We start from the raw sequence: 21,851 nt of genomic DNA on the forward strand, positions 1-21,851 counted from the left end.
CGCTCATCCTGCCCAGAAGTGCCAGCTGCGGAGACATTTCTCCGGTCCTGGGGTGCCTCCCCCACCCCCCATCCCCACAGCTGCTCCGGCTTCCCCCACTGGCTGTTGTTCGAAAGCTCTGGGCCACCCCCCCACACTTGGGGGAAAGCCCCCCTGAGGCTGGCTAGGATGTCTTTGACCCCAGCCTTGTCCGAGTGTCCATCCTGCTTGCAGGTGTGCCGCTGGCCTGGCCAGGGCTCCCAGGGTCCTGGGGCTTTGTCCTGCTGGCCCAGTTTGGGGAACTGGACCTACTTGCCTGGGGGGGGGTGCTCAGTGCGCAGCCAGGGGCACATGGGGAAGGACTCCAAATCCTGCTTCAAAGAGTTGGCTTTCCGCGCAGACTGACTTGGCACCTTCCAGCTCTGATGCCAACAGCAAATCTGAACGTGTCTCCTGTCCAAGCAAAGGACTGGAAGGAAGCCAGTCGCCCACCCCTGTCCCGAGACTGAGGGCCCTTACTCTGGGTCTCCTGGGCAGGGAGGGAGCCCTGCCTCTTGAACCTTGCGCTCCAGCCTGTCTGCTGGGGGTAGGTGTGAGGAGGGCAGGGGCCCAGCTTTCTGGGCAGCCAGCCCGGTAGCTCCAGCAGGCAGGACAGAAGAGGGAGGCGGGTGCGTGGAGTGTGCAGCTGCTGGGCCCCCCCCGCTGAGCCCGTGTCCAGAACCTTCTAGGGCCCTGCGGAGGGGCAGGCAGCAGCCCTGGTCCCCTGGCCGGGCTTCTCCTCCCTGCTGTGCTTGGTTGTGTCCACCCAGCAGGTCTTTCTGGCCTCGTAACATCCTCCCCAGAGCAGGAGGCAGTGGCTGGCTCGGGGGGCCCAGGGCCGCAGCTGTTCCTCCGTCCCTGGGAGCCTGTGCCCTCAAGCCGGCCGGGTGCCTCAGAGCTTGTGTGATCAGTGACCTGGCCGAGGGCAGACACAGCTCTGCTCCAGCCCCCCGGATTGAGAGGGACTTGGTCTCTGGCTTTGACTTGCACACACACCCCTTTTCCTTCCTCCTGCGTGCGTCCCACCTGCCCTGCCTTCTGAGCACCTGACCTCGGGGTGGCTGCATCAGACTCCTACTCCCTGCACAGATGCTCCAGGCCTGGGACTCAGCACAGGGTACAGGGCCAATCCTTTGACCTCACAGCCACGGCTGACCTCTGGTTCTTGAGGCCAGAAGGGGCCTGGGGAGCTGGCCCAGTGGTTTTCCTTCCTGGGGCTCCCACAGGCTGATCGTAATGCGCACACAGGTGTGGATTTCCGTGCTTGGCTGCAGCCCCCGAGAGGTCGGCCCCCTCCTCCTGTTTCCCCTGCAGGCTGCTGTGGTTGCCCCAAGGTGGGCTTTTCGCTGTGGGCCCCAGCCTATGCCGGAGGACAGTCTCCTGGTCTGTGCCTGCCTGCTCTCTGACACCTCCATCCACCCCCTGGCAGATGGCTCTGAGGCTTGGCAGCAACATGGAAAGTTGTGTATGAGCTGCCCCCCTGCCCAGGGTGGGAGAGGGGACGGTGACGGCAGGGCGGTTTCTCTCCTCAGCCCCTGTCCCAACACTCGTCCACTTGCTGTGGGTGTCAACTGCGTGAAATAAACCTCTCCCTTTAAACCCCCAGCCTCTGCGAGAGTGTTTTCTCTTCCCCTCTCTCGAATGTCTGCCCCCGGTCTGGGGGGGCCCGAGTTTGGGGAGCCCAGGGGATGGGGACTATGCCCCAAGGATCCTGACCAGACCCCTGTCCTGTAGCAGAGGCAGGAGGGTGGGGGTGATGGGGGTTGCTCAGAGCAGCAGAAAGCTGAACAGCCGACGAGAGGAGGCACAGGTGGGGTGGCATGGCCTCCCTCCAGAGACCAGTCAACCTCGAAGCACCCCCCACCCCAGCCCAGGGCTGGAGGCTTTTTCTACCCCCAGAATGGGGTGGTGGGTTCACCCGGGCCTCTCTCCAAGGCTGCAGGACCCAGGCCAGCCCCTGTTCCCAGCCAGAATGACCCAGAACTCGTCCCTAGGGCTGCCCTCAGCCCAGACCCTCTCCCCCACACCCATCTCCATCTGGACCTCAGAGCAGCTGCTTCCCCCCGCCCCCCACCCGAGGGACTTGGAGCCCATCTGGTCTGGAGAAGGAGCTCGTCAAGCCACCTGGTCCCTAGAGGGCCACTGAGCAGCCAGCAGGGGGGTGGGACCCTGTGAGCCTCTGCCAGTTGCCTCCCCTCCCTGGTGGCAAGGACATGCCCAGACAAAGTGGAGCACAGAAGGGAATTCGTGTTCCCACTCTGTCCCCGGGGCCGCTTCACAGCAGGTGCTTGCTAAGTGGTTATTGATCCATTCCAGAAATATCCAGGTCTGCTTTCTTCCCGGCACCAGGCCTGGGCAAGCTGTGCCTTTGTGTGCGCCCGTGAGTGTGTGTGTTGTATATGGGTGTATGTGCATGCGTGTGCACACATGTCTGCATGTGTGCGTGTGTGGGACACAAGGCAGCCGGAGACCTGGCCCTGCCTTCCTAGGAGTCTGGTCCAGTGGATGGTTGCTGAGCTCACAGGCAAGCCCAGATAACTTTCAGGAATCGGCCCAAACGAGGAAGCTGACCATCTGGCTCCAAGAGGGGCCTGCTGTGGTTGTATCTGGGCCAGGCGACGAGCCTGAGGTTGTCTCCCGGGGCAGCCGCGCCGGGCAGGCCTGAGCAGGGCTGGAGCAAGCTGGGGATCTGAGCTCTGGAGACCTTTTGTGCTGGATTCCTGGTGGCAACAGGCCACAAGAGGGTGGCTGGGAAGCAGGGGTGGGCTACAGAGCTGGGGGGCTGTGATGGATTCTAGCTTATTTCTGAGTTCTCAGGGATCCTTGCACAAACCACTGAAGACTCCAGCTCTAGTATGGCCTGAACCCTAAACCCTGCGGAAAGAAGAAGGAAGTAGGTCCTGGCCTGGGCAGGGGGGCCTGCCCTGTTGACCTCCATGGGCCTGAGTGGCCTGCCCATGCAGTGTGTGGATTTGGGGCTCATACTGGTCCCTGCATCTTTGAGGTTTAGGGAGGCCTGGCTTCCCAGAGTGTTGGGGCTGGTGGCCCAGCAGAGCTGTCCCCAGGCTGTTGCAAGGGAGGTCTGGAGCCTAGGAGGGAGGTGGGCAGGCATGGGAGCCCAGGGGCAGGATCTAGGTCTCTACCTCTCCCTGCCTTGACCTTCACTGAGTTCACCACCACCCAAGTCACCTCTGATAGTCAGATGGGGGCGCTCTTCTCGGCTCAGAGAGGGTAGCAACTTGTCTGATGTCTCCCAGCAGATGTGGGCCCCAATTCCAGTCCCACCAGTTCCCTGCTGTTTGGGACTCACGACTGAGAAACTGAAGCTGAGGGAGGGGGTGCAGGAAAAGGAGCCAGGGCCCAAGAGGGACCCAGGGAACAAGGAGTCCCTGGGGGTTCCAGGGCACCAGGAACAGCCCTTGCCTCCCCCACCCCATTGCAGTAGGAAAGCACAGCCGTGGGTGAGTCACCCTGCTAATGTTATTTAGAGGAGTCTTGGGGTGATTCAGACACAGGCAGTGGGGCCGTGGGAGATCAAAGCCTTCCTCCTCTAGGACCCTCCACTGGGCCCCTGCTTTTTCTGCTCGTATCTGTTGCTGCCCCCCAGGGGTACCCTTCAGGGATACAGTGAGGACGATGTTGGCAGACGCTGAGGCAGGGCTGGGAGCAGGGAAGCCCCTATGAGGGGATCCGGGGATGGGTGTCCAGTGCACCTGCCTCAGCTCCCTTCCCACTGGGGAGCCTCAGCCCCCAGCCCAGAGCTGCATCAGCCCCCCATCTGGTGTGCCACCACCCGCCTCCCCCTGAGGCACCACGGGGCAGCCAGCACTGAGGTCAGGTTTTTATTGGAGGACAAACATAAATAAAAAATGGGCTTTTGACCGGAAACAATGGGAGTGCTATTTACAAACGTACAGCATGGGTCCCGGGGCTCAGAGGAGGGTGAGCAGGGCCACAAGGACCCAGAGGCCCGCATGGGCTGCCAGGCAGGGCACAGAGTTCTGAACGAGGGACTGCCAGGGCCCCCGCTTCTGGCCACCCAGCCTGGCCTGTTGGAATTGTAGTTCCGGGATGATCCGATGGATCCAGGTATGGTGGGAGGTGACCCGGATGTAGACACCTGGGCGGTTCCGGCGGGCACAGCCCTCGCCCCAGCTGATCACCCCGGCCTGCAGCCATGACTGACCCACCAGGCACACCAGGGGTCCCCCCGAGTCGCCCTGTGGGAGAAGCAGAGGTGCAGTCAGAGCCCATGGGCCCAAGAGCCAGCCTCTGTGGCACCCAGGTACACGCACACACTGCCTCCCCTTGTCCCTCTCCTCTGCTCCTCCAGGAACATCCCTGCCCGGGACCCCCATCCCACCACCCACTGGCTGGTCCTTCCTTTTCTGCCCTGGGGTGCCCATTTCCCTAGCACCCCCAGATTACCTGCTCTGATTCACGTCCGAGGGGCTTTTGAAGGTTCCTGGCCCACCGCAGACCCCTAAACCGGCCGACCATGGGAGTCTGCGTTTCCCAGCTGATGGAATGCCAGGCTCTGGTGTGGACCATGGCCCCGCCTACTGGGGCCGCCTGGGCCCAGCCAGGCTGGCTCCCACCTCGACCTGGCCCTAGGGAGCAGGGCTCGGCCTCGGGCATGGCCCACCCCAGCCCCTACCTTGCAGGCGTCCTTCTTGCCCTCGGCAAAACCAGCACACAGCATGTCGTCCTTGATGGCTTTTGCCTGGAAGCCTGATTCGGTGTCTTTGCTATAGAGCAGGTTGCACTTGGGTGTGTCGATGATGGGCACTGCGAGCTTCTGCAGGATCCGCGGGTTGGGCAGGCGGTCTGGGGAGGGTGAAACAGCCCACAGCTCAGTGCACGGTCTTACCGAGGACCCCATGGCCCTCTGCCCCTCCTCATTTCTTGCTTGGGTTGAGACCTGGGCTCTTGCTACTCCCCTTCTCCCCACATGCCTATGGCTCCTGAGCTCCGCTTTCCCGTACCCACTCCCCCCTATGGAGGAGAGACACGTGTACCAGTGTCAGCAGAAGAGTGTTGGTTCAGAGTGGCCCCCCCGCCACAGACTGCCCTTCTCTAGACCTGTCCCCCGCTCTCCCCCGGCTCTGCCCCATTACCTTCCTCACTGGGGCTGCCCCAGCCGGTGACCCAGCAGTTCGTGCCCGTCTCAAAGACGACCGAGGGGTCAGGCACACACACAGGGAGGATATAGTTGGTGAAGGTCACCGGTGCCTCCAGCTCCACCAGGGCCACGTCGGCACTGGAGGCCATGCCCTGGTACAGGGGGTTGCTCTCCACCCGCTTCACCCGGGCGTACACAGCGTGTGGGCCTGGCCTCACCAGCTGCCGCACCCCAAGCAGGACCTGGTACAGGGATGTCTGGGAGGTGCTGGTGGGAAAGAGCAGAGGGCTGGTGTGAGACAAAAGAGGGACTGGGAGGGGTTGGACGGAGCTTCGAAACAGGGAGGGGCTGGGGTGGTCCCTCTGCTACCAGCCCCCTCCCCGCCCGCCACGGTGCTTGCATGCGGTCTTCAAAACAGTCCTCCCCAGGGGGACGCACAGTACAGTTAGAAGCTGAAGCAGCTTTAATTCCTGACTTGAATGCCCGGGCCCACCCTTGGCTACCAGATGACCTTGGGCAAGTCACCTAGCAAGTTCTCTGTGACTCAGTTTCCTCCTCTGTAACAGTCCCTACCTGGAAGGGTTGAAAGAGATGCCACCCAGTCTGCAGCTGGGGGCCAGCCCATGAGCCTTGGGCAAGCGACCTACTCCCTCTGAGCCTACATTTCTGAATTTAAGATGTGAGTTTGTTAAAGAATCGCAGCGCTGTGGTGAGGCAAGAGCCCAGATGGGGGTCTGGGGCCAGGCGGCTCCTAGTATGGTGGCATAGGGGACCTCAGCCCGAGGGCTTATCTGGAACCCGAGTCCCAGTTGGAAAGGAGTGTCCTGGATTTGAGGTATGGGAGGGGGGCAGGGACGCGGCCCCCCACCTGGCAGAGCGCCTCACTGGCGAGACCAGCAATGGGGCGGGGGACCCTTCCCTGCCAGGCTGCGGGCTTCGGGGCTACGGGGCGGGGCCCGGGTTGCAGGGCTGAGAGCCCCAGACAGCAGCCAGGTTGGGCACCCGGCCGGCCCGGCGCTGTCCGAGGTGCTGGAGCCCTTGCTGGGGGTGGAGGGAGCCTGGGGGCCGGCTGACTCACTTGGAGAAGCAGTGCGCGGCGGTGAGGACCCAACGCTCTGTGATGAGGCTGCCCCCGCAGAAGTGGCTTCCGTTGCGCTGGATGCTGACCTGCCAGGGCCACTCGCCCTCCAAGGCGTCCTGGCCACCCACCATCCTGTTCAGCATCCTTGGGCGCCCGCACACTAGGGGACAAGGCCAGGGCGGCGCTCACTGGGGGTGCCTTCTGGTTCCCAACCCCACACTCCAGCTTCCATTTTCTGCCCAATTCTGGGCCCTCCCTACCCTTGACCTGCACAGAGAACTTGGGCAGGTCAGGGGCGAGGGCGGCCAGACACAGACACAGGGGGAGAGTCCCCCCACCCTTCACTTCTGAAATGGTGACCTCAGACCTACCTCTCGGGTCATGAGACTCGGAGAGGGTTCAGATAATTCTCGGTAAGGTCTTGTCCCAGGGCCAGGCAAACAGAGGCTTCCGGAGGGACAGCGGGCACCGGGAGGGTCCCCCACAGCATAGGTGATGCTGTGGGGTCTGTTACTGTTACAGCCGGATGGTCCTCAGATTGTCTTTAGCCTCTCTGCTGTCACTTTTCCCTGCCCGCCTCCTCTGTGCGTCCTGCCTCGCTGGGCTCCTGTGCCTGCTGTACTGCGTAGCAGGCCCTCCTCCTTCTCTCCTGTCTTGGCTCTAATTCTGCGGAACCACAGCTGTTCTTACTTCGGGATTCCCCGTGCCCCACCCCTGGATTCTGGGTCTCGCTCTGGCTGTGTGTGTGTGTGTGTGTGTGTGTGTGTGTGTGTGTGCGCGCGCGCGCCTCTGGCCAGTCTTGCTGCTCTCAGACTGGCCCCCGCCCTTGTCCCCCAATCCAAGGGCCTCAGATGCTTACCACTTGATGCCGCAGCTCCTGGAGTCCCTGGAGGTGAGAAAAAAGGGGTGATCGTCCGGCTTTGCCAAAGCCAAGGTCAGCTTCTCCCCTGCCCACTGCTGGTCAGAGCAGCCCTTCCTCCGTTTCACTCCCAGCATTCTGAGGACACCGAAGGACAGTCTACAGAGCAGCCTGGCAGGAAAGGCCAGGCGGCTTCTATGTCTCCAGAGGCCCAGAGCTTATCTGCAAGGGTGGACAAACTCCCTGCCACACGGGAGCCAATCAGGAGACGCCAGTGAGGGGACCCCCATCATGGATTGACTCTGCTGCTTCTGTCCTCGGGGTCTCCCTCCACGCCTTATACCCATCCCTATCTGGAAGCTCTGGTGCCGGGGGCAGGGGAGGTCTGCCTTCCCCCCCTGGAACAGGCTGGAGCTGATGTCAAGCAAGAGGCCTAGAGCGTCTCACACACAGTCTGCTCCAGCAAGAGTCAACCTCCCTAGGGTTCTTCCCAGAGTGTCCCTCAGGTCTCTGCGGTCCCTGGGGAGCAGAGAGAAGCCAGCCAGTGACATCATGGGTCAGTCCCCCCGAGATTCCAGACTCCCAAGAACTGAACACCCATCACATATCTCAGTATGTTCTGTAGTTAGAGCCCAAGACCCCCGTGCTGGGCCACCCCCCCAGGGGATGGGACAGGCAGAGGGGTCAGAGTAGAGCCTGTCTCCCCAGGACCCGTTACCCCCCATATCTCTGGACACAGGGAGGCACACGGGAACCTCCACCCCAGTCTGCAGACCCCAGCCCAGTGTCAGCAACACTCCAGAAACACTTGCCTGTCTCCCAAGTGTCCCCAGCATATCTGGTTCACTGGGGGAGAATCTGATCAAAGCTGGGGGGGTGGGCTCAGGACAGCTTCTCCCCACCTCAGCCCCAACCCATTTGGTGACCAGAGGGCGTGGCAAGTTCACTCTGACCAGAGGAGGTCAGCAGTTCCACAGAGGGGAGGGGCTGCGGGGGCTGAGCCACACATCTCCATGACGCTGGGGGTTTTTACAAGGACCCCATGCTTCCTGCTAGAGCACCAATCCGAGGGGTACGCTCCCCAGTGCTGAGGGTGGGGTTGGCAAGAAGCAGGGATGGGGAGGGGCTGGATGCGGGGCGCTGAGCAGGCACAGGCAGGACTGGCGCTCTTCAAAGTAGGGGCGCCAGGCAAAGTGTGGGGGCGAGCGTGCTGTCTGCCCAGGCCAGTGATGGGGACAGGAAGTCTGCCCTGGACATTCTAGTCCCTGATTTGTGTTAACAGGTACCCTTTTATTTATTTATTTTTTTAAGATTTTTATTTATTTATTTAACAGAGATAGAGAGAGAGCACAAGTAGGAAGAGCAGCAGACAGAGGGAGAGGGAGAAGCAGGCTCTCCGCCAAGCAGGGAGCCCGATGCGGGGCTCAATCCCAGGACCCAGGGATCATGACCCGAGCCGAAGGCAGCCGCTCAACCGACTGAGCCACCCAGGCGCCCCAACAGGTACCCTTTTAAAGTGCAAATGTACCCTGGGCTGTTCCCTCCAGCCTCCCTCACCTAGTATAAAATAATTTAACTGTATTGAAGACACCCGACCAGCTGCTTTTCCTAAGCTCTGATGATTCTGCTCGTAGTCGATGCTTCAGTTCACCCCAGTCCTCGTGGGCACTGACGTTCCTTCAGGCTCATTCCCTCCCTGTGCGGATTTTCCAGGGCCTTCTGGTCCCCCCCACAGCCAGCCCCCCTTCCCTTACATGCAGCTGGAATCATGGTCCACACCCAGGATCGAGTACACACGCCTGGGGCCTGGTGGATCCCCCCTCCTTGAGTCTTTGCAGACTTCCTCAACCCAGCTTCATGCAACTGTTTCTCATATAGGCTGAGTCTTCTGACCTCTGAGTGCTTGCTAACAACACCCCTCTGCTTAGAGGCCCTTTCCTCCTGGTCTGTACTAGTGTGAATCCTACAGGTCCTAATCCAGATCAAGGCTCAAGTGAAATGTCCCTGCCTCCAGGCAGCCCTTCTTGCTTGTGCTGTCTGTCTAGGAAGCCTGGCTCCCGGTCCTGAGCTCTCCGTCCTGCTGAGCCACACAGAGCTCTGCCCACCTCGCTCTGGAGGGAGTACCCTAGTCTCATCTCACCTAGGGGCCCAGGGGCTCAGTCCAGGCAGAGCCCCCTTCCAGGGGGCCTGAGCCCAGGGAATGTACAGAAGGAGAACAGCTGTGGGGGCAGGGCTGACCAGAAGGGGTACTGTGGAGCCCTGGGCTCTGCAGGGTGGGTGCCCTGTTGGGGGCTAGCTGAGCCACAGGGGGCATGTGGCCCCTGGTGTGGGCCCAGGGTCCCCATGCTCCTGTAGCTGGTCAGGGCTCAGCTGGCGGGGATGGGAGAGACCCAAGGTTTTAGGAGGTGGGGAGTGAGGATGGCGTTGAAGGAGCCCACAACTCCTGCTCACAACTGTTTGTAAAGCCAGATGCAGGCTGCTGTTTCCACTTTGGCAATGACCGTGATTACTCACCCCATTAGAAGTAATCACGGCATTACACCCCTACTGGAGATGGGCTCCCTCCAAAAATGCCATTATCCCCGTGCCAGGAAGCCAGGAGGGAGAAGCCAGGCAGCGAGGGTTGGGGATGCCCCGTAGAGCCTGGGGATACTGGGGCCTCCCCACTGAAGAGCCAGCCTGGTGTCCTCTGACCACTGGTAGGAAGCCTGGAGCCCCAGCAGAGTCAAAGCTTGGGGTGACCTGGCCCGTCCCTGGGAGGTGACTCGAGGACAGGGAAGTGAGGTGGCACCGGGCCGGCCAGGCTAGCCCAGGAATGCGGGAGTGTTTCCCTGGCAGGGAGCAGCCTGCCTTGTGGGAAGGGGCCTGGCAGGTGGGGTCCCCCTGGCTGGCACCTGCTGACCCTGACCCAGGACTGGGAGAGGGGAAAGGGATGCAGGCCTTGCTCCTCCCCACACATCCTCCCTGTCTGGTACGAGCAGGAGCCTGCACCCCTAGCTCCCCGCTCCCCCAGTGAGCCCCTACCGGCCTCCTGGGGGCTCCCAGGCTCAGGTGGCAGCTCAGCCACCCCTCCCCTGGCCCAGCAGTAGGTGATCCAAGGCTTTAGAGCCCAATGACCCCAAGTTCAGATCCTGCACACATGCAGCCCCATGTCTTTATCTGGGGGACGGGAAGAGACTGAGATGGGAGGAAGCAGAAATCCCAAACCCAGAGCTTGGCCCATGAGCAACAGAGACAAGCTGGGGGTGGGGGGAGGAGAGCCCCTCCCATGTTTCTGCCTCAGGGTCCTCTTGGACCTGTGCCCCCAGCCTGTCACTGGGCTGCCTTCCGCAGGTCACTGCCCCAGGAGTGAACCTTGGAGCCTTCCCACCTGCTCAGCAGGTTCCCTACTGGGGCAGGAAAGGAGGGCTGGTGCTGCAACCCCAGGTCTGGCCTGGGAGTGGGGGATTTTGCTCGAGCTCCAGGCAGTTAGAGGACGCCCCTCTGGGCAGGAGGGGGACCCACTTTCTGCAACCTCCAGTACTCACCAAACCACAGCAGCAGCAGGAACAGGGCCATGGCTGGCCGTCGCCTCCTGGTCTCAGCCCAGCTGGGGCACCGCACTGGGGGGCAGTGGTAGCCGGAGGTCTGTGAGCACCAGCTCAAGGTGCAGGGCTCCATGAAGTGGGCTTTTATGCTGGAGGTGAGTGTCAGCTTGGCTATGCCACCCAACCTGTTGGCCCAGCCCGCCCAGCTCCTCTCAGCCGGGAGGAGGTGCCCCAGAACCCCAACTTCTCCATGACCTGTCCCTGAACTGCGAGGGAGCAGACCCCTCACCCCAAAATAACTTAGGGTCTTGTGCCTGCCCCATTTGGGTGCTTGTGGCCTGGGATTCCACCATAACTGACCAGATACCCCCCCCAACTGGCCACAGGCCCCACATAAGCTGACAGCAGTCTGCCCACCAGACCCTCCCTGTTTCATTCATTGATTCATTGGTTCATTCATTGATTTTTTGAGCACCTACTTTGTATCGGCATCAGTGATCAACACAGTTCGGGTCTGTGGCTTACACTGATGAGGAAGGGGATACGGAAAAGTCCAGGTCACCAGTGCTTATGGGACAAAGAAGAGCAGGGGCGCCGTCGGGTTGGGGGGCGTTATCCTTAGCTGACCCCAGCGCCCCTCACGGGTGGCCCCGAACCGCGTCCCCTCCCCGGGGCTGCCCCCTCCTCCCGCGCGTGGCGGGCCGGGGCGGGCGGGGTGGAAGCGGCTTCTGGGAAGGCCGGGCCCGGAAGGAGCGTCCCCGGGCGCCCCTGCCCTGGGCGCGACCGGCCGGGCTCCGAGACATGCGGGCGGCGGAAGAGGCTCCGGAGGAAGTTATTTGGGTCACGGGGCTGACGTCAGGGCCGGACTCGGGGCTGGGGCGGCCACTTCCCGCCCGGGCCGCGGGGTCCGGGCTCGGGACCAGGTGCGGTCGACCCAGGCAGGCTCCGGCGGGTGGGCGCCGGGCCGCAGACGGAGACCTGCCTCAGTTTCCCCGCCTGCGCAGCAGGTGCGTGCGCGGACTGGGAGCGAGTGGGGGCCGGGGTCGCCGGCTGCGGGGCGCGCTGAGTGTGCCGCGGCCCCCAGCCCTTGCGGCGCGGCTGGTCGGCGTGGGCCTGCCTCCTGGTGGCCGCCGGCTGCAGTGCGGGGCGCGCGGGCTGGGGTCTCTCTAGGGGACGAACCCCGCCCCCCGCCCATGGTTCCCGCTTCAGTCCCCCTGCGAGGGGTGTGGGGGGGTCATCACCCCCAGTTCGTTTGTCGGTTCATTCCTTGCACACGGTTTTCTGAGCACAGGCGGTGCGCCATATCGAGGTAAACAAACAGACGACAAGGTATACTTAAAAGGGAAAAATGTCTAATCACAAACTGTGGAAAGTGTTTCAAAACGACAACCAATTTGACTAATAGGCTTTACTGAGAAAGATCCAGCCTCTTTAATCAAGTAAATGCAAATCAGAGCCAGCCGGGAGAGGCCAGTTGTCCTGTTCGGAGTCAGCAGGTGGCGGAGGAATGCCGTTGGTCGGGGCTGTGCGGAAATGGGCTGGCTGGTGGGCGCAGCTCTTCTGGGAGTCGGCTGGTCAGTCTGTGGCTTCAGCTTTTTAAAATAGTTATTCCCTGGGGCGCCTGGGTGGCTCAGTTAGTTGAGCAACTGCCTTCGGCTCAGGTCATGATCCTGGAGTCCCGGGATCGAGTCCCGCATCGGGCTCCCTGCTCAGCGGGGAGTCTGCTTCTCCCTCTGACCCTACCCCCTCTCATGTGCTCTCTCTCTCCTCTCATCCTCTCTCTCAAATAAATAAAATCTTTAAAAAAAAAAAAGTTATTCCCTTTGATTCGACGACTTCACTGCTGGCAGGCTATTCCAAGAGGAAAATCCTAAATACAGAAAAAGCAGCAAAGTGTTAGTGGGCCACGTTATATTTGTACTTGCAAAAACAAACAAAAACTAGTTTGGCAATGAGTAGAATTCGTAAGTATAAAAATGATGAAAACATTTTAAGTTTTGTAACAACAGCAGCAACATCCTCCAGCATCCAAAAGAAAGGTGGCAAAAATGTTCCGCAGTGGCCAGCTGGGAATGTGTCTGTAATCATGTGGATTTTTTTCGAAAGTAGGGGACAGGAAGCCAGCTTAGATACATGGACCCCAAGGGATGTTCTCAGAAGCTTTGGTGGGTTGGCAGGACCTGGTATGTGGGACCTTTCTGCGATGCTCCAGTTGAAGGAAGAGATGCAGGACCCAGGGTTGTGCTGACGACCTTCCTTCTCACCCCCAGGATGCTCTGCCTCTCTCTGTAGTGCCCAGGGTGACTCCCTGATCTGGGAATGTGGCTACCAGCTAGAATGTCTTCCCCTAAGGAATGTCAGCTGAGAGGACCAGAACTCCTTTTCTGCCCCATTCAGATGAACCGTCCCAGGAATAGGACATTAAGTGGCCCAACTTGGCCCCTGGCCGTGTGATTGGCCCAGGCTGGTCAAATGGCCACCATGTGGCCATAGGACAGAATTTTTTTTTTTTAATTTTATTTATTTACTTGACAGAGACACAGCGAGAGAGGGAACACAAGCAGGGGGAGTGGGAGAGGGAGAAGGCTCCCCACTGAGTAGAGAGCCTGACATGGGGTTGATCCCAGGACCCCAAGGTCATGACCTGAGCCAAAGGCAAATGCTTAACCGGCTGAGCCACCCAGGCGCCCCCAGGACGGAGTTTGTTAACAGAAAGGATGAAGAGGGAAAGATGCTGGTCAGTAAGAAGCAATAACCACCACACTCTCAGTAAGCGTGAGAGTAAAATAAAGACATCTTCAGACATGGGACATCACGAAAAACTTAGCACCCATGCACTGTTCTTGGGAAGCCACTGGAGGAAAGATGCTCTCTGACTACAGAAGAATTTTCCTATAGAAAATTAGGAAATGTGGGCTGCAAAACACAGAGCTCAAACACAGAAGAGCAGTGAAGGGACCCTCTAGGACGCTGGTGAAGGGAGGTGCCGGAGTGACAGCTGTTCCCCAAACAGAGAGGGCGGGCAGTCCTCACTGGGACACTGGGACACAAGCAACAAGAATGCCAGCATCATCACCATCATGCCCTCTGCTGTTGCACGGTCTTTTCAGGATGTGCTCCACCAATACAAGACGGAAACCGAGGCAGAGGAAGACGTGAGACCCAGGACAGGGAATACAAGCCAGGAGAAAGGCAAACGGAATTCCAAGGATGACAGCTAAAGGGATGTCCCAGAGAGGAGGAAAATGGGCATCTCAAGGAGGGATGCAGCAGACAAGGAGAAAAAGGAACTGATGTAGTCCCTAATGGGATTGACCCTGTGGGGAGCTGGAAAGTGTGGGTAGGTACAAAAGAAATGAACACCACCAACAAAAGCAATCATTAATTTCAGGGAGTCAAGTTAAGAAAGGAAGCAAACACAGGAAGTACACGCAAGGCGTGCCCAGTGCCCCCGAAGCCTCATCCCATTCTGGCCTCAGCCAGCCTTGAGCTCCAGGAGCTTGTCCACTAAATCAGATTCAGGTGCAGGGGAGCCTTCATGGGTGGTGTTGCTCTCCATCTGAGGAACTAGGAACTAGAGTTCACCTTGCCCATGCAACACACACGGCGAGGGAGGGACAGGGCAGCCATCATCCATAACCACACATAGCAGTCGCTGGTCCATAGCAGTTCCGAAATCCAGCTGGGCACATGCCGCTACTTTCTCCTACTGGGAGCAGGGAGTGTGGCTCGCCTGGAGTCCCTGGAAGTGGTTCCTCATGACTCTCCATACCACCCTCCAGCCTTTGGGCTCTGGTTTCTGAATCATCTGTCCTTTTCCGTAGGAAATGGGCTGTGTCTGTAGTAGAATAGTTTTCTCTGCCAACCTGTTTCTTATCTGTAGAAAGTTGGGAATCTAAAGAACCCTTCCTTTCATTCAAGCTTGTACAACGTGCTGACTTCTCCTGAAAAATAATGGAGGCCAGAAGACAGTGGAACATCTTCATGTTGGAACGCCATTAGAATGATGATGGTGGTGGCAGTGGTAATACCTGTCAACCCAGAATCCCATAAAACCCATATCCTATGAAAATATGCTCCAAGAATGAGAGGGAAAACACAATTTAAGATAAATGAAAACTAAGAGAATGGATTGCCAGTAGGCCTTACGCTACAAGAAAAGCCAAACGAAGGTCTCAGGCTAGAGGCAAAATGATCCCAGATGAAGTCACAGATCTTCAGAAAGTAAAAAGGAGCATGGAAAGGGAAAATATGTAGGTAAATATAAAATACTGCTTTTTCCTCCTCATTTCTTTAAAATACAGGAGCATTTAAAATAAAAACCATGTTTTGGGGTCTGTAACATGTAGATATAATGCATATGACAACTATAAAGTACAAGGTGAGGAAAATGAGACTGCATAATTACAAAGTTTGTACATTTTAAATGAATTGGTACACCAAGAACTTTATGTAGACTGTGAAAAGCTAATAATTTCCACTTTTTGGCATTTGTTATTTGGGGCATCTCATGCATTTAACCCAAACTCCCAGGTAACCAATACCTTATTAGGAGCCTTATGTGTTAAATTCTCAGAAGACACCCAACACTCTGGACTTCACTGGTTTGTACAAGAATTTCCACTCTGGCTAAAAATTATTAAAATTTGTGTACCTGGGGCGCCTGGGTGGCTCAGTGAGTAAAACATCTACCTTTAGCTCAGGTCATGATCCCAGGGTCTTGGGATCGAGGCCCCATGGGCTCCACTCTCAGCAGGGAGTCTGCTTCTCCCTCTCCCTCTGCCCCTTCCCCTGCTCGTGTGCACACTCTCTCTCTCAAATAAATAAGATCTTTTAAAAAAAGTTGTGTACCTGTAATTTATCTCTGACTCTGACCCAAATAAGAGGTAAAACCAACCATCAGTTTTTAAAAGCCACTTGAGAAAGTTAACCAATCTGACCCTTGACACTTATTCTTCTAGTTAGGCCTTGTTTGCCTAAAGCATTGAATACAAAATATGCTCCACCTGTTTCTCACAATACTTGTGATTATTCTCAGACAAAACTTTTTGCGCTTTTTTTTTTTAATTTTATTTATTTATTTGACAGAGAGAGAGAAAACGAGAGCAGGAACACAAGCAGAGGGAGTGGGAGAGGGAGAAGCAGGCCTCCTGCCAAGCAGAGAACCCGATGCAGGACTCGATCTCAGGACCCTGGGATCATGACCTGAGCTGAAGGCAGATGCTTAACGACTGAGCCACCCAGGTGCCCCCTTTTTGCACTTTTTGATACTCGGGTGCTTAGATATCGCCACAGAACCATTATCCTGAACAGGCATCCAACAAATCACATTGCGTCAACAAAAGACCAAAGCCTCATGGTCAAATGGGGTATTTTAAGAGCTTGTGGGATTTTCTTTTGGGGGGGGTGGTGTTGAGAAATTCTAATGAGGGAAATGGTGCACACCTGGGTGAGCTGAGCATGTTCTACCGGGATAATGGCAGACATCATGTAACCTGTCACCTACGTCCACCACACGATTCTCAAGATTTTCTCAGATTCCATAAACAAGGGCAATTGTTTTCTCTGATATCTCTAGAAGACCTACTCAGGGACAGAACAACCAGACCTATCGCTCTGCTGATGAATTTACCTTGCAAAATGTGTAAAATAGATTCACTTTTGCTAAACCATTTGGTATGTTCGTCCTTTCTCTTTTTCTCTCTTATAAATATTTATCTGTTTATTCATCCAGCTTTATTGAAGTATAATTAACAAATAAAAATTGTGTATATTTAAGGTGTACAATGTGGTTTCATATATGTATACATTGTGACATGATTACCACAATCAAGTTAATTAACACATCCATCACCTGCTGTAGTAACCTTTTGTGTGTGTGTTGTGAGAACACCTGAGGTGTAATCTCTTAGCAAATTTTAAGCATACAATACACTATTATTAACTACAGTGACTGGGCTATACATTAGATCCCTAGAACTTATTCATCTTATAATCAGAAGTTTGTACCCTTTGACCAGTCTCTCCATTTCCCCCACCCCACAGCCCCAGCAACCACCACTCTGCTCTTGTGAATATGACTTTTTCAGATTTCACATATAAGTGCGATCATACAGTCTTTCTGTATCCCTGATCTTTCTGTATATATTGTGTATATCCTAACAGATATGCACAGATGTATTTTATTTCAGTGTCATTTCAAATCAGTAGGGAATGAAATGATTATTCAGTAAACATCATTGAAAAAAGCTAGCTAATATATAATATCTCTGTACTTTCGATCATTCACAAAAATGTTTTTGAAACCCTAAACTATAAACATATTGAAAGAAAATATAGAATGTGTTTACAACTCTGGAATACAGAAACAGAATGCAAATGTCATAAAGATTAAAACATTATTTTTAAAGATTTTATTTATTTATTTGACAGAGAGAGACACAGCGAGAGAGGGAACACAAGCAGGGGGAGTGGGAAAGGGAGAAGCAGGCTTTCCGCGGAGCAGGGAGCCCGATGCGGGGCTCGATCCCAGGACCCTGGAATCATGACCTGAGCCGAAGGCAGATGCTTAATGACTGAGCCATGCAGGCGCCCCTAAAACATTATTTTTTTAAAGATTTTATTTATTTGAGAGCATGAGAGAGAGATCACGAGCAGGGGGGAGAAGAAGAGGAGAAGCAGACTCCCTGCTGAGCAGGGAGCCCAATGCGGGACTCGATCCCAGGACCCTGGGATCATGACCCAAGCCGAAGGCAGATGCTTAACCGACTGAGCCACCCAGGCACCCAGATTAAAACATTTAAATGTAAATGCTATTCAAAGGCAGTTTTATTTTTATAATTTGTCCTATGGAATGATTTTGAGTCATACATTCAACTAGGCAATAAATTTGGGTAAAATTTACAAAATAGAGTGTGTGAATGAGAGAGAAAGAAAGAGCATATATGTGTTTGAAGAGAGTTTGGGGCGTAAGAGCAGGGGTACCAGGTATGGAGTCAGGCTGCTAGCAGTATTCCTTTCTGGTGGGAGCACGTAAGGAAGGTGGGAGATAGAGCTGAAAAGTTGAGTGTCACTGCAGATACAGAGCTCGTGGCTGGAGAATAATAGAGAACACGCCTGACCCCACTCTGTGGGGCCTGGCTCCTTGCCCCACACAGCCGAGCATTCCCTCCCAGCCTCCCCAGCCATCTCCCATGCCCCGCCCCGCTTTAGCCTCTCTGTTCCAGCCCAATCTCCTAGGCCCTCCGCAAACAAGGGCCTTCTTGCCAGGACAGTTTGTTAGCCTGCGAGCTCCACCCTCTTCCTTCTTCGGACAACTTCCGTCTGCCTACAAGCCCCACTTGTCCGGGCTGGGTTACAGCTTCCTTGCCTCCTCCAGAAGGAATGAGTCACCCTTGGCACTTTGATCTGCGTTTTTCAATGCACTTATCACACTCATAGTAATTGTCTGTTTTACTATCTCTTGCCCCATTAGATTGAACTCCCTGGGGCCACGCATTGTGGCTCACGCTCATTTCTGCAGCCCCATCCCCCCCACAGGTCCGACACAGTGGGTACTGAACAAAGTCCCCAAAGAATAGGCTGGTCTCCTGGTGTCTATTCGTTCCTCTCCTCATCCTCTCCTCCATACGGGCCTGATTCTCACCCAAAAGCAAGGTTCGGGTTATATCACCCCAATTCAAAATCCTTTCCTGGCTGACATTCACCAGGGAAATTCTTTTGAGTGTTGGTATTCAAGGCCTTGCATGGGTGCAGCAAAGGCTGTTGGGACAATTAGAGAAAGGTCAGGTGAGAGTCACAGTCAGGGTCAGGGTTAGGCAAGCTGACCTTAAGTAAACTGACAGCCCAGGGTAGCACATAATTTCCTCCCTCCCTTTCTCAAATATGCACTGAGCACCATGGTCAGGACCTGCATGAAGCCTCAATAAAGAGGAGGCTGATTCCGTCCCTATGCTGGTCCAAAAAAGTCCTGGGCCTTATTTTCTTGAATGTCTACCCTGGCCATTGTCTGACTCAAGTGGTGTGTGGGGGAATGGTTAACAACAACTCTGGGGGGAGTGGGGTGGGGGTGTGGTGATTTCTAGAGTCTGCCAATTTTTATTATGAAAATTGATAAAAAAAGGAAACCTCCTTTAGAATGCCATCAGGACGCCAGCAGGAGGCACTCTCAGCCCTGTCGCTCAGGAACAGCCGAGCCAACAGGGAGTCACACCTAGCGGGTGGACGCTACTTTACTAGCCCTCCCCGCAGGAGGAAGGTTTTCTCCTGCCCTGGCAACAGCCCAGCCAATGAGAAGCCCCCATATTTAGAACGCCCGGTTTACTCCAACGGACTTTTAGTTTACAACAGCCCTCCCAACTGCCCACTGCGGGTTGTTCCCCGACCAGCCCATCCTTGAAGCTTGCGGTGTGAACGTTCGCCTCCCGGCTGGTCACTGAATATGGGGTTGAAAGTAAATGTCCCCAAGCACACGGTGCGGACATAATACACACAATAAATCTCTAGAACATAGGGCATAGTAAAAAGTAGCACAATAATTAGGAAGAGAGGTTTTTATTTGCTTTGTTTTAACGTAACTTATTTAGTTGTAGGTCTACAGAATTGTTTTTAAATAATGGCTTTTAAAGATCATGCACATTTGACAGCCAGCGTGCAAAATTCTGAAAGTTTACCCGGGGGCTCTAGGGACTCAGCACTAACCGGTGTCAGCACGCCCTCGGCTGCGCTCCCTACTTCTTGAACCGGGGCAGGTAAGAGCTGGGGGGCCTCCTGGCCCAGCGGAGGCACGCAGCCGCCGGGCAGAGGCCTCAGCTCCGAGTCCGGGGGGGCCCCTCCCTCCCTTCCTCCAACTCCGGCCCGGGTCCCCTTGCTCTCTGCCCGCCGCTCCCCGTGTAGCGGCCCCGCGCGCACACCCCCCCACCCAGCAGCCTCTGCGGCCGGAAGTAGGCCGGCCGCCTTCCCGGCAGCCCCCGCGCGGTGGCCGCACTTCCGCGGGCTGGGGAGCCGGTCAGAGTGCGCGTCATCCGTCGCTAGGAGTCCATTAGTCACCGCGGAGTCGCCTTGTGTTTTCCCGCGTCCGGAGTCCGGCTGGATTAGTGCGGAGGGACGAGCGACCAGAGCTTCCCCCTGAGTCACCCTGAGGCAGCGGCGCCCAGGGGATGAGGCAAGGAGGCTGCCGGTGCGGGCTCGGGCGCGGATGAGGGTAGGGCCCGCGGGCGGGAAGGCCGGGGACAGGGGGTTGCCTTCTTCTCCCGGGGCGCAGGCCCGTTCGCGTGACCGTGGGCAAGGCACTGCACCCTGCTGGACCTCGCGTTCTGCAGCAGACGCCGCTTTTCTTCCTTGCTGGCACGCAGTGGCCCCCGCTGCAGAGACGTTCGCGCCAGCGCGGCTGCCACCGAGTCAGCTGCTGACAACAGTGTCGAAACAACCTGTTGCTTGTCTTGTTCAGGAAAAGAGTTGAGTCGAGAGGAGGTGGGAGGGCACAGCTGAGGTATTGAGGTTTGGGACCAGTTTCAGGAGGGCTTTTGGATGCAGGATTTAATTAGGATTGGGTAAGTCTCGGGCTACATAGTTGAGGATTGTTAGGCACAATAGTTAAGGATTTGTGGTCCCAGTGAGGTGAGGGTTTCAGTCTTGGAGCTTCAACTGTTTTTTAATGCCACCTGTTGAAAGTTGTGCGTGTTTTTTTTTTTTTTTTAAGTTTTATTTGAGAGAGAGAGCACGAGCCGGGGGGGGGGCAGAGGGAGAGAGAAGCAGAAACAGACTACCTACTGAGCGGGGAGCCCCACGCAGGGCTCGATCCCAGGATCCTGAGATCATGACCTGAGCCGAAAGCAGAGGCTTAACCGACTGAGCCACCCAGGCGCCCCGAAAGTTGTGCGGTTTTAAGTGCGTTTTTGTAAAGTGGGAGAGTCAGGTTATTTGCACCTTTTGTTTCCCTGGACAGGTGTTACTGGCATGGTAAAGTCCCAATAATAGTCACGTTATTTTGCCTCATTGGATGTGAGTCACGGTCCTTGGTTATTTGCACCCAGAGGAATCTGTATAGGGTTTGCTTGTCTGTAGAATGGGGATCGTACTGCAGGGGAAGGGGGAGGAGCTGGGCATGCCCTTAGAAGACCAGGGTTTCAGCCTGTGCTAGCCTTTCAGTATTGCAGCACCATGGGACTCATAAAAATGGCGGAGTCCTGAAAAACAATTCTTATTCTCAAATAGGAAAAGAGAGCTGCCAAATTGAAATGAATAGATCCTTAATAATATCTCAAAAGTGTTACTGTTCACCAGCCAGCTGCAACTCAAAGCCTCTAGTTACCCGTCTGTTGCATTTACTCTGTAGAGAGAGGTGCCTGTGCATGTGATTGATGCCATATGGTCAGGGCTTAAGATCTTAAAATGGCCCTACAGCATTTGACTCCTGGCCTTGTACTTCCCTGCTGCTCCCCTCTCTGAGCTCGTTTCCTCATCAGTACAGTGGGGAAGACGATGCTTTGAGCAGAGCCAGGAGGAAGTGAGGCCATGTGTTGAGTATGGTAGCCAGCTGTTGTTGGAACTGAAATCCACTTGATCCTGGAGCAGTGTCAGCCATCACGGTGGGGCTGCTCTGCATACTGTGGGTCTAGAACAGACTGAGTGCCCAGAGTTAGCAAGTTGGGAAGGACTCGGAGGGTTAACCAGGTTGGGAGACAGCAGGAGAAATGGATGGGATATTAACCACTTTACCAGCTCAGTCTAGTTTCCTCCCTTTCCTGCACTGCTCCCCACCCCTGCCCCCCCAGGACAGGTGCAGGGGCAACGTTAAACATATTCAATAACTAGTTCCAAACAATCAGAACAGGCTTGCTGGAGAGGTTTGGAGGCCCCCTGCCTCAACAAGCATTAACTTTTTTTTAAGATTTATTTATTTATTTATTTGAGAGAGAGAGCAGGGGAGGGACAGAGGGAAAGGGAGAGAGTGTCCCTCAAGTAGACTCCCCACTGAGCAGGGAGCTTGACATGGGTCTCATGGGGCTCTATCCCAGGACCCTGAGATCATGACCTGAGCAGAAATCAGGTCAGGAGTTGGCTGTGCAACTGACTGAGCCACCCAGACGCCCCCAGGCATAAACTTTCCAGTTGCTAGAGTTTGGGAAGGTCTATGGGAGGGCTGGAGCAGCTGGCCATTTAGGGGCAACTGGGGCCTTAGGGAAGTGGCTATTTACCAATCTGTAGTTGATATTCAGTTTGGGCCCTATCAGCGTCCTGGCT

General features: G+C 56.0%; 1 protein-coding gene across 1 annotated transcript; it reads right to left on the bottom strand.

Annotated features, from left to right (window-relative positions):
* Positions 1-3,875: 3,875 nt before the first annotated feature.
* PRSS27 (serine protease 27) lies at positions 3,876-10,731 on the bottom strand. The gene is made up of 6 exons (XM_021698234.2): positions 10,608-10,731; positions 7,081-7,107; positions 6,219-6,381; positions 5,136-5,407; positions 4,676-4,845; positions 3,876-4,238 (listed from the first exon to the last, which is right to left on the bottom strand). The coding sequence occupies exons 1-6, from the start codon at positions 10,636-10,638 to the stop codon at positions 3,951-3,953; spliced, it is 951 nt and encodes a 316-aa protein (XP_021553909.2). The 5' UTR covers positions 10,639-10,731; the 3' UTR covers positions 3,876-3,950.
* Positions 10,732-21,851: the final 11,120 nt, after the last annotated feature.

This window comes from Neomonachus schauinslandi, chromosome 5 (assembly GCF_002201575.2).
Source record: "Neomonachus schauinslandi chromosome 5, ASM220157v2, whole genome shotgun sequence".
Classification (NCBI taxonomy): Eukaryota; Metazoa; Chordata; class Mammalia; order Carnivora; family Phocidae; genus Neomonachus; species Neomonachus schauinslandi.

Coding starts and splice junctions, on each gene's coding strand:
- PRSS27 (XM_021698234.2), bottom strand. CDS start 10,638: ATGGCCCTGTTCCTGCTGCTGCTGTGGTTTG. Junction 7,108..10,607: donor CCTGCTGCTGCTGTGGTTTG/GTGAGTACTGGA, acceptor TCTCACCTCCAG/GGACTCCAGGAGCTGCGGCA. Junction 5,408..6,218: donor GCCGCGCACTGCTTCTCCAA/GTGAGTCAGCCG, acceptor CTTTCCCACCAG/CACCTCCCAGACATCCCTGT.